General features: G+C 35.6%; 1 protein-coding gene across 1 annotated transcript in view; it reads left to right on the top strand.

Moving 5' to 3' along the window:
• Positions 1 to 14227, top strand: part of TLK1 (tousled like kinase 1) — a 137940-nt gene that overhangs the window by 49677 nt on the left and 74036 nt on the right. Inside the window, exon 3 of the mRNA XM_026492580.4 lies at positions 11199 to 11270. Within this exon, the coding sequence (XP_026348365.1) occupies positions 11199 to 11270 (72 nt within the window). The remainder of the gene's footprint in view (positions 1 to 11198; positions 11271 to 14227) is intronic.

The following is a 14227-nucleotide window of genomic DNA, read 5'->3' as shown; positions in this document are numbered from 1 at the left end:
CATTTACTTAGTGCCATGTTTTTCACTTTTTTGTGATTTTTATTGGTAATTTTGCTCTTTAAAATGGTCCTCAAGGTTAGTAGTGCTGAGGTGCTGTCTAGTGTTCTGAGCACAAGAAGGCTGTGAGGTGCCTTAGGGAGAAAATATGTGTGTTCTGTAAGCTTTGTTCAGGCATGAGTTATAGTGCTTTTGGCTATGAATTCAGTGTGAATGAATCAACAATACATATTTTAAAGAAGACATCTTAAAACAAACACACTTTTACACAGAACAAGGTTATATATTAGTTGGTTAACAAAAAACGTGATGGGAAGCTTGCAGGACCCTGTGTATTTCCCTGAATGGTAATGACTTAGCAGCATTCACTCATTAAGTGTTCACAGCTAATAACAAAAATTGAGAGAAAGTGAGAGAGAGAGAGAGAGAGAAACTTTTATTCTATCATATGCCACTTCTTTTATCTTACCCCAAGCCTGCTTCGCCTGTTTATTTTTTACTTGCCCCATATCCTTCTGGCATGGGTCTGTGGCTCTGTTGTAGGATTACAGATAGAAGGTAAAGCTAAATATTTATAAAGAATACTGATGTAAAAGTTATCGTGTAGCTGTCACGTTGGGAAAAGGAGCTAAATATAAAGATTCATTTTCCTATTCTTACATAATGAGGAATCACACATGGTTTAAAGAATTTAAAAATTATGTATTTTTGGTAAGGTAACTATTTGAAGAATTTAAAATAAAAAAGATAAATGTATCAGGAAGAAGGGGACGCTGTGATTCCAGTGAACTAAATTCTTCATCTTTCGGGGCACCTGGGTGGCTCAGTCGGTTAAGTGTCTGCCTTCGGCTTAGGTCATAATCCCAGGGTCCAGGGATCAAGCCCTGCATTGTGCTCCCTGCTCAGCAGGGAACTTGCTTCTCCCTCTCCTGATCCCCCTGCTTGTGCTCTGTCTCTGTCAAATAAATAAATAAAATCTTCAAAAATAAATAAATTCTTCATCTTTAAGTCAATAAAGAACTTTTTGAAATATAGTACATAGAGTAGAATACTCTGCACCATGTTTGAAAGAAAGGAATTAGCAAAGGAAAAAAGGAATGGAGAATCTATTATATGTTGGTTTGGAATATTCCAACTTATATTAAGAGAAAAGAAAGCAATGCAGGACAGTCTGCGTAATGTTATTTTTTTGAATAAGAAGAAAGGAACCAAGTTTGTATATTTCATTTGTTAGTGTAGACATATAGCCTCTAGAAAGATAAAAACAAAGTGAAGTAGCCTATTTGTATTGCCTATTCAAAAATTTCATTGAAAACAGTTAAAAAAAAATGGTTGCCTCTGAATATTGGGACTGGTGTGGGAGGGAGAAATTTATATTTCTTTAATGAAATTTTTTTCCATGTGCCTATGTTGCTTTTATATTTTAAAATGTCCCATGAGTGTTTGCCCCCCCCAATCTGTTTTTGGAAGGCTTCAAAAGTCTGAGTGTGTGCTTGCATATGTACATAACTGTGTATCTGCGAATATAAACAATTATGTACTAGGTTTTATCAAGCTTTCTTTCCCTCTCTGTGCTCCTTTCTCCTCAATAATTGGAAAGTTCTATAATCTTTTTATATTGAGATAGAGTTCACATGCCATAAAATGACCCATTTAAAAGTGTATATTTCAGGGGTTTTTAGTATATCACTAAGTTGTGCAGCCATCACCACTGTCTAATTCCAGAATATTTTTATCACCCTGAAAAGAAACCCCATACACATTAGCAGAAACTCCCATTCTCCTGTTCTACTCTACACTTACCCCTGGCAGCCATTAGTCTGTTGTCTGTCTCTATGGATTTGCCTCTTCCGAACATTTCACATAAATGGATTCATACAAATAGGACATTTTGTGTCTCCTTTCTGTCTCTGTGTGCCTGCCTATTCTGAATATCTGTATAAATGGAATCATGCAGTAGGGGCCATTTTGTATGTGGCTTTTTTCACCTGGCATAATGTTTTCACAATTCATGAATGTCGTAGTATGTATTGGTACTATATTCCTTTTTGTGACTGATTATTCCATTGTATTGTATCATGTTTTGTTTATCCATTCACCAGTTGGTGGACATTTGGTTTTCTATTTTTTGATGTGAATTCACACTGGTACAACTGCTTTGAACACTGGTACAGGTTTTTGTGTACACTTATGTTTTCAGTTTTCTTAGATATATACCAAGGAGTGGAATTAAGTCACTGTGATATTAGCACGGGAAAGGAAAAATGACCAATGGAATAGAATGGAGTCTAGCAACAAACCCATTTATGTATAGTAACTTGATATGTGATTAAGGTATTACTGCAGTGCAGTGGGGAAAGGGGTAGTCTTTTATAATAGGTGATGAATCGGTTGAGTATTTATATGGGGGAAAATCACTCTTGACCCTCAACTCTTACCATAATACAAAAATCAATGATAGATAACTTACAGATCTAAATATGAAAGATAAAACAATAAAGATTTAATAAGAATAATGACAAATTTCATAAATGGGCCACAAAAGGCACTAACCATAAAGCAAATGTTTAATAAATATAATTATGTTCAAATGACACCAGTAAATAATATGAGTGAAACAGCAAATCGTAGAGGATTCATACCCAGAATTATGTAAAGAATTCCTACAGATCAAGAAGAAAAAGACACAAATCCATGGTCAGACCTGCAAAAGCCAAATTGTTCTACCAGGCCTATAATGAAAATTAGTAGGACTATGTCCTATTCTTCCAGCCTTATAGTCATTCTTCACAGAAGTAGTCCTTTTAATCTTGTAGCTTTTTATTATGTTTTATTTGTATTTCTTTTTTTTTTTTAATATTTGTATTTCTAAGTAAGATTATATGATTATATATTTGTGTGTGTGTGTACATACAGTATGTACACATACTGAAGACTATGTGATTACATTTCCTCTTTGGTACAACTTTCTGTTTTCCCTGGAGTTTATGGTTGATTTAGGTCTCTAGTTTTTTAGTATTCAATGGAAGCATCCACATACTTTCCAGCAGAGATGTACAAATCTCTCATTATTTTCAAATACAAATTTTTCTTACATTTTTTTTTTTTTATTTTTCTTTGGACCCTCCCTGAAGTTTTGTTGTTCTATTGTTATTTAGGATAGTTGTTCTCTCTTTATACTGGATGCCTGTCATCCTGTAATCTCCTTTTTTGACTAACATGGGAATTCCTTTTGTGTCCGTCCTGTGTTTGAGCTCTGCCTCCTGTATGCCATCTCTTCCTCTTTCTTGGTTTTTCCTTTGCTTAGGTGGAACAGATTGTCTGGTGATTTCCTGAGAAAAGGTAAATTAGTAGTTACATTTTTGAGACCTTGCATATTCTCCTCCTTTCCTTGGTTGTCTGTGTAGAATTCTAGGTTGGAAGTCATTTTATTAGAATTTTGAAGGTATTGTTCCATTGCGTTCTAGCTTCCAAAGTTACTGCTGAACATTCCAATGCCATTCTGATTCCTGATCCTTTGTAAGTAACCTGTTTATTCTTCCCTAAAAGCTTTTAGGATCTTTTCTTTAATCCCTGTCATTTAAAATATTTTATTATACTGTGCCTTGGTGTGGGTCATCTTGAACCACTGTACTTGGTCAAATGTATGCCTTTCACTCCTGAAACCAACATATATTTAACTAACTTGAATTAAAAAAAAAAAAAAAAAAGTATGTCTTTCAATGCAGAAACTCATGCGTTCCAGTTCTAGAAAAGTTTCTTGAATTATTTCTTTGATAATTTCACTTCCTGGATTTTCTTACTTTTTTTTCTGGAACTCTCATTATTCGGACCGGAACCTCTTAAACTGATTCTCTAGTTTTCTTTTTTCTTTGAATTTTTTGGTCTTTTTCTGGGAAGATTTCTTCAACTTTATCTTTCAGTCCATCCATTCGTTTTCTTTTTATTTTAGCTATCATTATTTTCTTTTTCCTGGAGTTTTTTTTTCTTTCTTTTTTTTGTGTGGTGGTTCTCTAAATGTTTCATTTTTATAGTTTGCTGTTATTGGGATATTTAGTAATGGTTTTATTTTTGTGTGAAGTTTTTTTGTGCTCCTTTGGTTGTCTTTATTTCTTATGGACTTCTTTTAATTTTTTGTTTGTATTTCTTCAGATAGGTGGTGATACTGGGCTTTGTTCATGTACATGCATTAGGCACTGAACACTTATTGGAAGCTTTGTGTGAGTAGGTAGGGCTTATTGACCAATAGGTTTTGCATAGGATGACATGGCTGGGTCATTTTTCTGAGAGATGTTTGATTGCTCCTGTCTATAAGTCTTACATCTTGAGATGCTGTTTTCCTAGAGAGAAATTCTGGTTTCCTATCTATGAAGTATAAGTTTGGGTACTAACTTTATAGACTTGAGCATTGAAAGGGGGCTGTAGGTCTATTCAGTTAGTGTGTAGACTTGTTTTTAATACCTTCTATTTCCTCAACTGTGCCTTACGTGCCTCAATCCATAATTCTGGCTCACATTTCCAGAGATTAAATCTGGCCTATAATATTTATGATGACAATATAGTAGCCAGTCATGTCGTTTTTTGTCCTTATGTATACAGTATGTTCTCTTTCTCTGGCTGCTTTCAAGATTTTTTTCTTTTTCTTTCTTTTTATGTATTTTTCTAAAAGATTTTATTTTTAAGCAATCTCTACACCTAACATGGGGCTTGAACTTACAACCCTGAGATCAGGAGTTGCATACTCTGCCAACTGAGCTGGTCAGGTGACCCCCAGTTTTTTTCTTTTTCAAAATTTTTAGTGGATTAGTTTTTTATTGATGTATAATTGCCATTTAAAATTATATTAGTTTCATGTGTACAACATAATTCCATATTTGTATATATTGCAAAATGATCACCAAGTAATTCTAGTGAACACGTCACCGCTCATAGTTACAACTTTTTTCTTGTGGATGAGGACTTTTAAGATTTACTCTCTTAGCAGTTTTCATGTGTACAATACAGTATTATTAACTGTAGTCACCATACTGTACCTCCCAGCACTTACTCATGTTATAACTGGAAGTTTGTATCTTTTGACTTCTTTTATCCATTTCACCCACCACCACCCCCTGCTTCTGGCAACTGCTAATCTATTCTCTGTGGCTGTGTACTTGGGTTTTGTTTTGTTGTTTGTTTGTTTTTTAAGAATGCACATATAAGTGAGATCATAAACTTTTGTCTTTGTCTGACTTCTTTCACTTAGTATAATGCCATCAGATCCATCCATTTTGTTGCAAATGGCAACAAACAGCAAGATATCCTTCTTTTTTATGGCTGATATTTCCTTATATATATATGTATGCCACATTTTCTTTATCCAGTCCTTCATTGATGCACACTTAGTTGCTTCCATGTCTTGGCTATTGTAAATCATGCTGTAGTGAACATAGGCTGCAGATATCTTTTTGTATTAGTGTTTGATTTTCTTTGGATGAATACCTAAAAGTGGAATTGCTGGATCACATGGTAATTGTATTTTTGTTATTTTTGAGGAACCTCCATACTGTTTTGTTTTTTAAGTTTATTTATTTACGTAATCTCTATACCTCGCATGGGGCTCCAACTCATGCCCCCGAAATCTAGAGCCACATGCACCACCAACTGAGCCAGCCAGGTACCCCACTCTATACTGTTTTCCATAGTGGCTGTACCAGTATACATGCTCGCCAACAGTGGCCAGGGGGTCCCTTTTCTCCATATCCTCGCCAACACGCTATTTTTTTATCTTTTTAATAATAGCCATTCTAATAGGTATGAGGTGTTATCTTATTTTACTTAGATATGGTTTTCTTTGTACTTCTCCTTGGAGGAACATTGAGCTGCTTCAATCTGTAAATTTATGTCTTTAACCAAATTTTAGAATTTTCTGGGTATTATTTCTTCAAATATTTTTTCTGCCCCTTTTTCTCTCCTGTGGCTCCAAATACGTGTATGTTAGACTGCTACAGTGTCCAACAGACAACTCTTTTTCAATATTTTTTTCTTTCTATTCTTTAGTTCGAATAATTTTCTCAACTCTGTCTTCAGTACTTTCTCCATTTTGATGTTAAGCTCATCCACTGAATTCTTTTATTTTAGAGAGTGAGTTTTTCAGTCATGGAATTTACATTTGGTCCTTTTTTATGTTTTTCTTTGCTGACATTTCCAATTTGTTCATTTATTACAAGTATATTTTCTTTTGTCATCTTGAACATACTTAGAGTAGCTGCTTTGAGATCTTTGCTAATTTTAATATCTGGGTTACTTGTGGTTGGTCTCTGTTGATTGTCTTCTCTTTTGAGTGTGTGTCACATTTTCTTGTTTCTTTGAGAACTTTAGAAATTTTGTATTCTAGGGGCGCCTGGGTGGCACAGCGGTTAAGCGCCTGCCTTCGGCTCAGGGCGTGATCCCGGCGTTGTGGGATTGAGCCCCACATCAGGCTCCTCCGCTGTGAGCCTGCTTCTTCCTCTCCCACTCCCCCTGCTTGTGTTCCGTCTCTCACTGGCTGTCTCTATCTCTGTCAAATAAATAAATCTTTAAAAAAAAATTTTTTGTATTCTATCCTTCACATTGTGACTCATACATTATAGTGACTCTGGGGTTTGGTATATGTATTGATTTTTTGGTTATTATTTGTATTATTAGCAAACAATTAATTTGGCAGGACTAAACTCCAAACTATTTCTCCTCACAGGGGATGGTGGCTGACTACTTGGCTCAATTGTTTAAGTATTTGCACTGCTTAAAGTATTTCACTCATGTGTATATTAATGACCAGCCATAGACATGGGTAGAGTGCATATGCCCTCTCACTTTCTGGCTGGCACAGTAGCTCCAAACTCTGGTTTTTCAGGCCACTAAGACTGCATATTTTGATCCAAGTTCAAGCTGCTCCCTGCTGCTCAGACTAGGGACCCTTCTTTAGGCAAAAACTGTAAAAATACCCAGTTCTAGTCCCTTCTTCCAAATGTTGTCTCGTATCCAAATTCTGCCTACTTTTGGTTGCTCTCAAGTACCTTCAGATTGTTGGGTTTTGTTTTGTTTTTGAGATTGATTGATCGATTGATTGATTTGAGAGAGAGTGCATGCATGAGAGAGAGCTTGAGCAGGGGAGGGGCCAGACGGAGAGGGAGAAGCAGACTCCCTGGTGAGCAGGGAGCCTGATGCGGGACTCAATCCCAGGACCCTGGGATCATGACCTGAGCTGAAGGCAGATGCATAACCAAGTGAGCCACCCAGGCGCCTCTAAGATTTATTTATTTTAGAGGGGGAGAGAGAGTGGGCATGCACGAGCGCTGGGGGGAGAGGCAGAGAGAGTCTTAAGAAGACTATGCTGAGCATGGAGCCCGACACATGGCTCGACCTCACAACCCTGAATCAGATGCTTAACCGACTGTGCCACCCAGGCGCCTCCAGGTAGTTCTTCTTCATTTTTTTTTCCAGAATATGTAGTTATCTGTAGGAATATTGGTATGATGAGATATTCTATTACTTGTGATAGAATCTCTATTATATTTTTTGTTTGTTTTAAAAGGTAAAAATACTTCATGAATTTATATCAATACTTCCAATGCAAATCAGAGCTAACAAGGTTTTTAGTTATATCTCTTCTTTCTTCTATACTAAGAGTTGTGGTTCTCAAGGACATAAAGCAGATGATTCATTTATTTACTCCTTTCTGCACCTTACAGCAGTCTCAGAATAACAATAGTTGTACTGTCACAGTGACCAAAGTGATTACTGGAAACAGGTACAATTTTTTTTGCTTGTGCTTTCCATAAACTTCCATCCCCTATTTTAAAAAATATTTTATTATTAACAACTTTGCATACACTTACGCCATTATTTATACTCTCTTCCTTGTACTTCTCATTTAATCTTTACCAACATGTAGATAATATTATTGCTCGCTGTTAGTTCTTAGGTTCATTTTGGTTATCTAACACTTGTTTTTTAGGTTCTTTTAGAAGGCTCGTGGGAGCAGTATTTCCTGATCTCCGGCATTATGATGACAGTTTATCTGTACTTTCTATGTGTTCAAGAACAATTTTACTAAATATAAAACACTTCATTTTCTTGAATATTTTAAATATGTTACTCCATTTTCTTCTGGCGTATAGTGTTGCCTTGGAAAAGTTTGATGTTGGCTTTCTGTGTTGGTATTAGATGTACGTCGTGCTTTTTCAGTCAGTAGTTTCAAAGAATTTCTTTAATTTTCAAGGGCATTTTCTTGAATTATAGTTTTTACTATTTTCTTACGGTAGTGCTCTTTAAAGCCTTCTTTTCCTTAAATGTTGACTTTTTTATTGCTTCATTAGTTGTTCCTTCTCTCTCACCCTTCATTTGGATAAATGTTCATCGGATATATGTTGTATGTGTTTTCTTTCAAGTTCATTCAGGCTTAATCTTCATTTCTGAAGCCCCCCCCCCCCCATTGCTGATGTTTTCCTAAGTTCTGTTAACCTTAAGTCTGAGTTTTTTGAAATTTGATTTATGTTGTTTTTCACGTCTTGAGTCATTTTTGTAGTATTTTTTAGCTTATTTTGAAATAGTAGGTTACAATTTTCACCTGTTTTGTGGGTTAAGTTTCCCTGGTGTGGTTTTATAATTAGGATGTTATTCCATATCTTCTTTTTCTTCTTTTTTCTTTCCTTAAAATAACTTCATGGGATTGACTTAATCATTTTCTCTTGTTTACATTTTTGTGGTTTTAGAATGGCTTTTCTTACAGAGCTCCCTCTGCTATTGTTTTTGGGCACTCTTCAAAAGTGTGGCATTTGCTTTCTGAAATTTCTGGACTTTACTCCCTTCTTGCTTTTATCTGAATATTCTCTTTCTTTTATCTTCATTGTACCTATTGTGCTCAATTTTGATCCCACACCCAGTAGTTTATCCTCATTGTGATACTCTTAGGGATGTTTTAAGAGTTCATAGAGGCTAGACTGCTTCAACTTCTTCAGCCTTCACCATGGACCTCCTGTACTAAATCACTATTTGAAAGGAGAAACCCTTCGAGTTAGAGCTTTATGTACTCAAATTGCTATTTTCAGCTTCTCTGTTCTCAGATCTGTCAGATACTCTGTTTCCTTTTGCTTTCTTTCTTATTACACAGGTCTGTGGTTTTTGGTGATTTGTCCCCACCTGCTATTTTGGGGGAACTTGTGGAGATTTCTTGTCAGCCAGTTTTGTTGTAAATGTTGTATGGGATTTATATTTTTATCTGAGGGTTTAGGGATGCTCAAAAACATTGGCACAGCCTCTGTTGTCCCTGAATCTAATTTATCACTTCTTAATTGCTGTTTATGGTGTTTTGTTTCAAGTTTGATAATCTTGCTCTAATAAGATTATACCTTCCTCCAAATAGTGCTTGAATCTTAATCAGTATGAGTGCTGGTTTGTGTTGAAAACAGCCTTTATGTTGTCCAGCATAGTACTAGACATACATGCAATGACTCAGAGTCATCAGTTTAGAAGTTAACCTAAGGGTAATTAGTTATAGGCCAACTTCCGAACTTTTAATGGTAGGATTAGCACCTACTCTTATTTCTCCCCCCCATTCCAGAACTTTTATTTGTTTGTTTTTTAATTTAAATTCAGTTTATTAACATATAATGTATTATTAGTTTCAGAGGTAGAGGTCAGTGATTCATCAGTCTTATATAGCACCCAGTGCTCATTACATCACATGCCCTCCTTAATGTCCATCACTCAGTTACCCCATCTCCCCCCCTTCTCTCCCCTCCAGCAGCCCTCAGTTTGTTTCCTACGATTAAGAGTCTCTTATGGTTTATTTCCCTCTCTGATTTTGTCTTGTTTTATTTTTCCCTCCCTTCTCCTATGATCCTCTGCCTAGTTTCTTAAATTCCACATATGAGTGAGATTGTATGATAATTGTCTTTCTCTGGTAGACTTATTTCACTTAGCATAATACCCTCTAGTTCCATCCATGTCGTTGCAAATGGCAAGATTTCATTTTTTCTGATGACTGAGTAGTATTCCATTGTATACATATATACACCCCCGTCATCTTTATCCATTCATCTGTCGATGGACATTTGGGCTTTTTCCATAGTTTGGCTATTGTAGACGTGGCTACTATAAACATTGGGGTGCAAGTGCCCCTTTGGATCACTGCATTTGTATCTCTGGGGTAAATACCTAATGGTAGCGCTTATTCTTAACGAGTTGCAGGAAAACAGGGATATCAGGTGGCCTGCCTGTACACGAAGGTCATTCATACGTCATTTTTGATGTATATGCCATAGCCTCTCATCCTCTGATCTAAACATTCCTGGAAGACATTTATCTAGTGTACTGATGGTCCAAAAAGTCTACAAAATAATGAGCATCATAGAAACATATTGGAAACATAGCAGATGTCATACTACAAAATGATAGCTCGTTTCTACTTTGTCACTGTCTAAAAATAATATAAAGGAAATGTAGAAACTCTTTGGGTGAAGCAATTAAAATGGTCAGGATGGTAAAAGATTTTCTGAAAAGACTAAACCAAAACAAATAAAAAACCAGGGATTGTCCAGTTTGTTAGTATGAAGAGAGACAGAGGGGTGTGAATGGGATATGATGGAATTTGATTAGATTGTGAAGGGAATTAAGGAGCACAAATAATACTTTTGGTTAAAGGAAGCATCAGTTTTTATATATTGGGTAGTAATTTTAGGGATCTTGTTATCCTGGTAATAGCCCAGTTCCTTTGCTCCTGAATTTGGTATTCTAAAAAAATCAGCCAAAACAGCTCACAAATCTGAAACACAGATCTTTATTGACTTGGTAAAACTTTCCAAGACATTTATAGTGTTAAGAAGTTGATATTTCTGATTTTTAAGATTTATTTATTTTAGAGACAGGGCACATGCACACGAGAGGGACAGAGGGAAAAGGAGAGAGAATCGCAAACAGACACGGAGGGCTGAGCACAGAGCCTGATGCAGGGCTCGAACTCATGACCCTGAGGTCAGGATCCCAGCCAAAACCAAGAGTCCGTCACATAACTGACTGTGCCACCCATGCACTCTGATATTTCTCATTTTTACTTCATTTGACTTCCTTGCTTAAAGGAATCATACTTTATTTTAATTTATGAAGATAGATTATTTGCCTTGTAGTATGTTTCATTTAAAATTGCTCCTAATTTTTTCCTTTTTAAAAATTTTTAACAGGCCTCAACAAATAATGAAAGTTCTAATCACAGTTTTGGAAGCTTGGGATCTTTAAGTGACAAAGAATCTGAGGTAAGTAACTTCATCTTAAATATGGTGCTATTAAAGTAAAAGCTGGAATCACCTTTTTTCTTTTAATAGCCCCTCCCCCCCACCCCAAGCAATCCTTGTGCTAAAGGTTAATGCTAAAGTTTCTGGTAGGAACATTTTGTTCTGCCTTATGAAGCACAGTATTCAGACTGAAAACTATTTGGCATTAGAAAGAAAATATAGGTTCTTTGGTTATGTAGCTGAACTTGTACATTAGTGGTATAGACGTTCTTAATGGAAGACAGTTACTAGACATTTATAATTCTAGTAGATGAAAGTGGTTTTCAATTTGAACTGTGTTCTACAGTTTTCTATTATTTTTTATTACACTTCCCTCTTAATTTGGTTCTGAGTAAGGGTTTGTTTACTTCCTGAGATATAGATATACATTTTTTTTCTTTTTGAAATTTCTTGTTGAATTTCATGCTGTTGGTTTTCATTTTTCATATTTAAAAATATCTGGAAAATCCTCTCCTCTCTTATCCACTTACTGACCCCACTAAGAACATACATGGAATTTTATAAGTAGGTATTGGATCCATGGTATAGTTAACATTGAGCATGATACACTTGATGGCATCTGTTTGAAGTTTGTACACAGGAAGTTCTTTGGGTTTTAGCATTCACTTGATGCTGCAACATGACTTTTTGTGGCTACAACCTGTAATATTTCCTCTGCTCAGATTATAGCGTTCTGTTACTTTTCAATGCATGCGTGTGTGTGTGTGTGTGTGTGTGCGCGTGTGTGTGTGTTTTCCCTTCGATGTTAACTTATTTCTCTTTGATTCATTTTGGTCTTTTTTTCTACTTGGGTTAGTATGGATATGTTCCCTCGATAACACCAACAGATCGTTAGTATTCAGTAACTCTTAGCCCTTTGGTTTTGGTGTTCAGTGAAAAGAGAATATCAGAGGTGGCATTCTTTTAAGTCCTGTGTTACTGAAAACATCTAGGAATCTCCAGGTAGACAGTTTTGTGCAGTACAGTGCAGGCACCCTGACACTCCAAAGGAGTGTGGCATAGGGTTTTCACTCATCAGGCTTTCCCTTCCACAGAGACAACTGGCAGGCAGCTGAAAGGACTGTGCAAGTGACGGGACTTTATCTGCAGTAGGTTCCCTTGAGGTAAGCGTTAGTAGCCCCTGTAGTACCAGATTATCACAGTTTAGTGTTTTTTTCAAATTAGCATACTTACATTAAGGCCTTAAAAATTGTAGGTTTAGATTTAGTCAAAGTACAGCTTTTCAGAAACTATATCAAGAATGTTTTCACTTTATATCTCCTGGACTTTGGAACATTTCTTGATATTTCCAGATTTTGGTCTATTTAATAATTTCACATGCCCTTCCTTTCATAGGCTGTTATGTTATGAAGGGCAGTAAAATAATTTTAGATATTTCCCTTTTCTCTTCACCAAATCTGATGTTTTTGATAGATTTTTTTATAGCAAAACCTAGTAAAAGTTAGATTATAACAGTTATGTATTTCTATGTTCTTTAGAGGTACCCGTGCTCCCAATATAAGCTATAGATGCAGTATTTAATTTTTTCAAAGGAATCAGTCTTTAAGAAAGTACCACTTCCCTTTAAAGAATTCCAAGAATCACTTTTGACTATATTTTTAGTTAAAAAAAAATTTTTTTAAGACCATACCGTAATTTATAGTGAAGTACAATTTGGTTAACCATTGTATATACTTAGCTTAATTTGTATGGAACTTTTGACATTTGAGGCAGCAGTAGAAAATCTTAAAAATTTGGGGGCTTTTGCTGGTCTATTTCAGTATCAGGAATTTTTACAAATTGTTAAGTGGCACAGTATTTTGGAAATAACTATAGCTTACACATTTTCTTTAAGATTTGAAGAAGCAATTTTTTGTCTTACCATTTAAGAAGCTACTTATCTGGAAAGTGATTTCTAGGTTTTATTTCTATACTAGATACTTTAACAAATTTCCTTGAGGTGAAATTTTACACACCTCAAAATTCAAATATTTGTAGATTATTGCAAAGTTGTTGGGTGTAAACAGTTGTAGGGTGGAAGTACTACTTTTTTTTTTCCTGGTACACCAGTGTAAAGTTTATGTAGTATTTCATTGTCTTCTGATGTCATTTTATTCTTTTGGTACTCCATCCCCTGATCCATTACATTTTCTCAAATAATAGTTTTTGTTTTTATGAAAAATAGTACTGAAGGTTTATTTAAAAAAATATATATAACAGTTCTCTGCCACCCACCTCTACCCCACCTCACTCTTGATTCTTTCAGCTCTTCTTCCTGGTATTTATTTCCACATTTTAATATAAACAATATGCATATCTTGCGCGTTTGTTTCTTCAGTTGGGCATTTTCCTCCCACCCTGTACTCTTACACCCAGAACCCCTCTGTTTTCTAGCCTTTTACTTTTAAAACTGAAAACCATCTGATATTCAACTCATTTGAATCTACTTCAACAATGAATCTACTTCGACTGAAATTTTTCATTTCAGTTTGTGTATGAATTACTTCTTACATGGATTTGCCTTTTATTTCTAAATGTAGAATTGTAGAACAGAAAGGTTTTTTCCTTTGTTAGTGAAATTGCCTAGTTGGTAGGAAGGTGTCGGTCTTGTTTTTGCTTGATTTTACATCATTCTAGGTGTATTCAGTACATTCCAAAAATTTGCTGTATTTTCGGTAAGCATTTATTACATATGTGTTATCTTCTAGCCTCTGTGCCCAAGCACAGAGAATATAACAAATGTATACAATACAATCCCTACCTTCACATGAATGAGATCATTGTTGAGATCATTGTCTAGTAGGACAAACGAACTGCTTCATAAACTGTGCAGACCATGCTATAACAGATGTAAGCACAAGGTACAATGGGAGCAAAGAGCAAGAAACCCCTAATTCTATCTACCTGCCAAGGAGAAGAGGGGAGAAAAGTGAAGTCTT

The sequence above is a fragment of the Ursus arctos genome, unplaced genomic scaffold (genome assembly GCF_023065955.2).
Source record: "Ursus arctos isolate Adak ecotype North America unplaced genomic scaffold, UrsArc2.0 scaffold_1, whole genome shotgun sequence".
Classification (NCBI taxonomy): domain Eukaryota; kingdom Metazoa; phylum Chordata; class Mammalia; order Carnivora; family Ursidae; genus Ursus; species Ursus arctos.
This window is presented reverse-complemented; position numbering and strand designations above follow the sequence as displayed.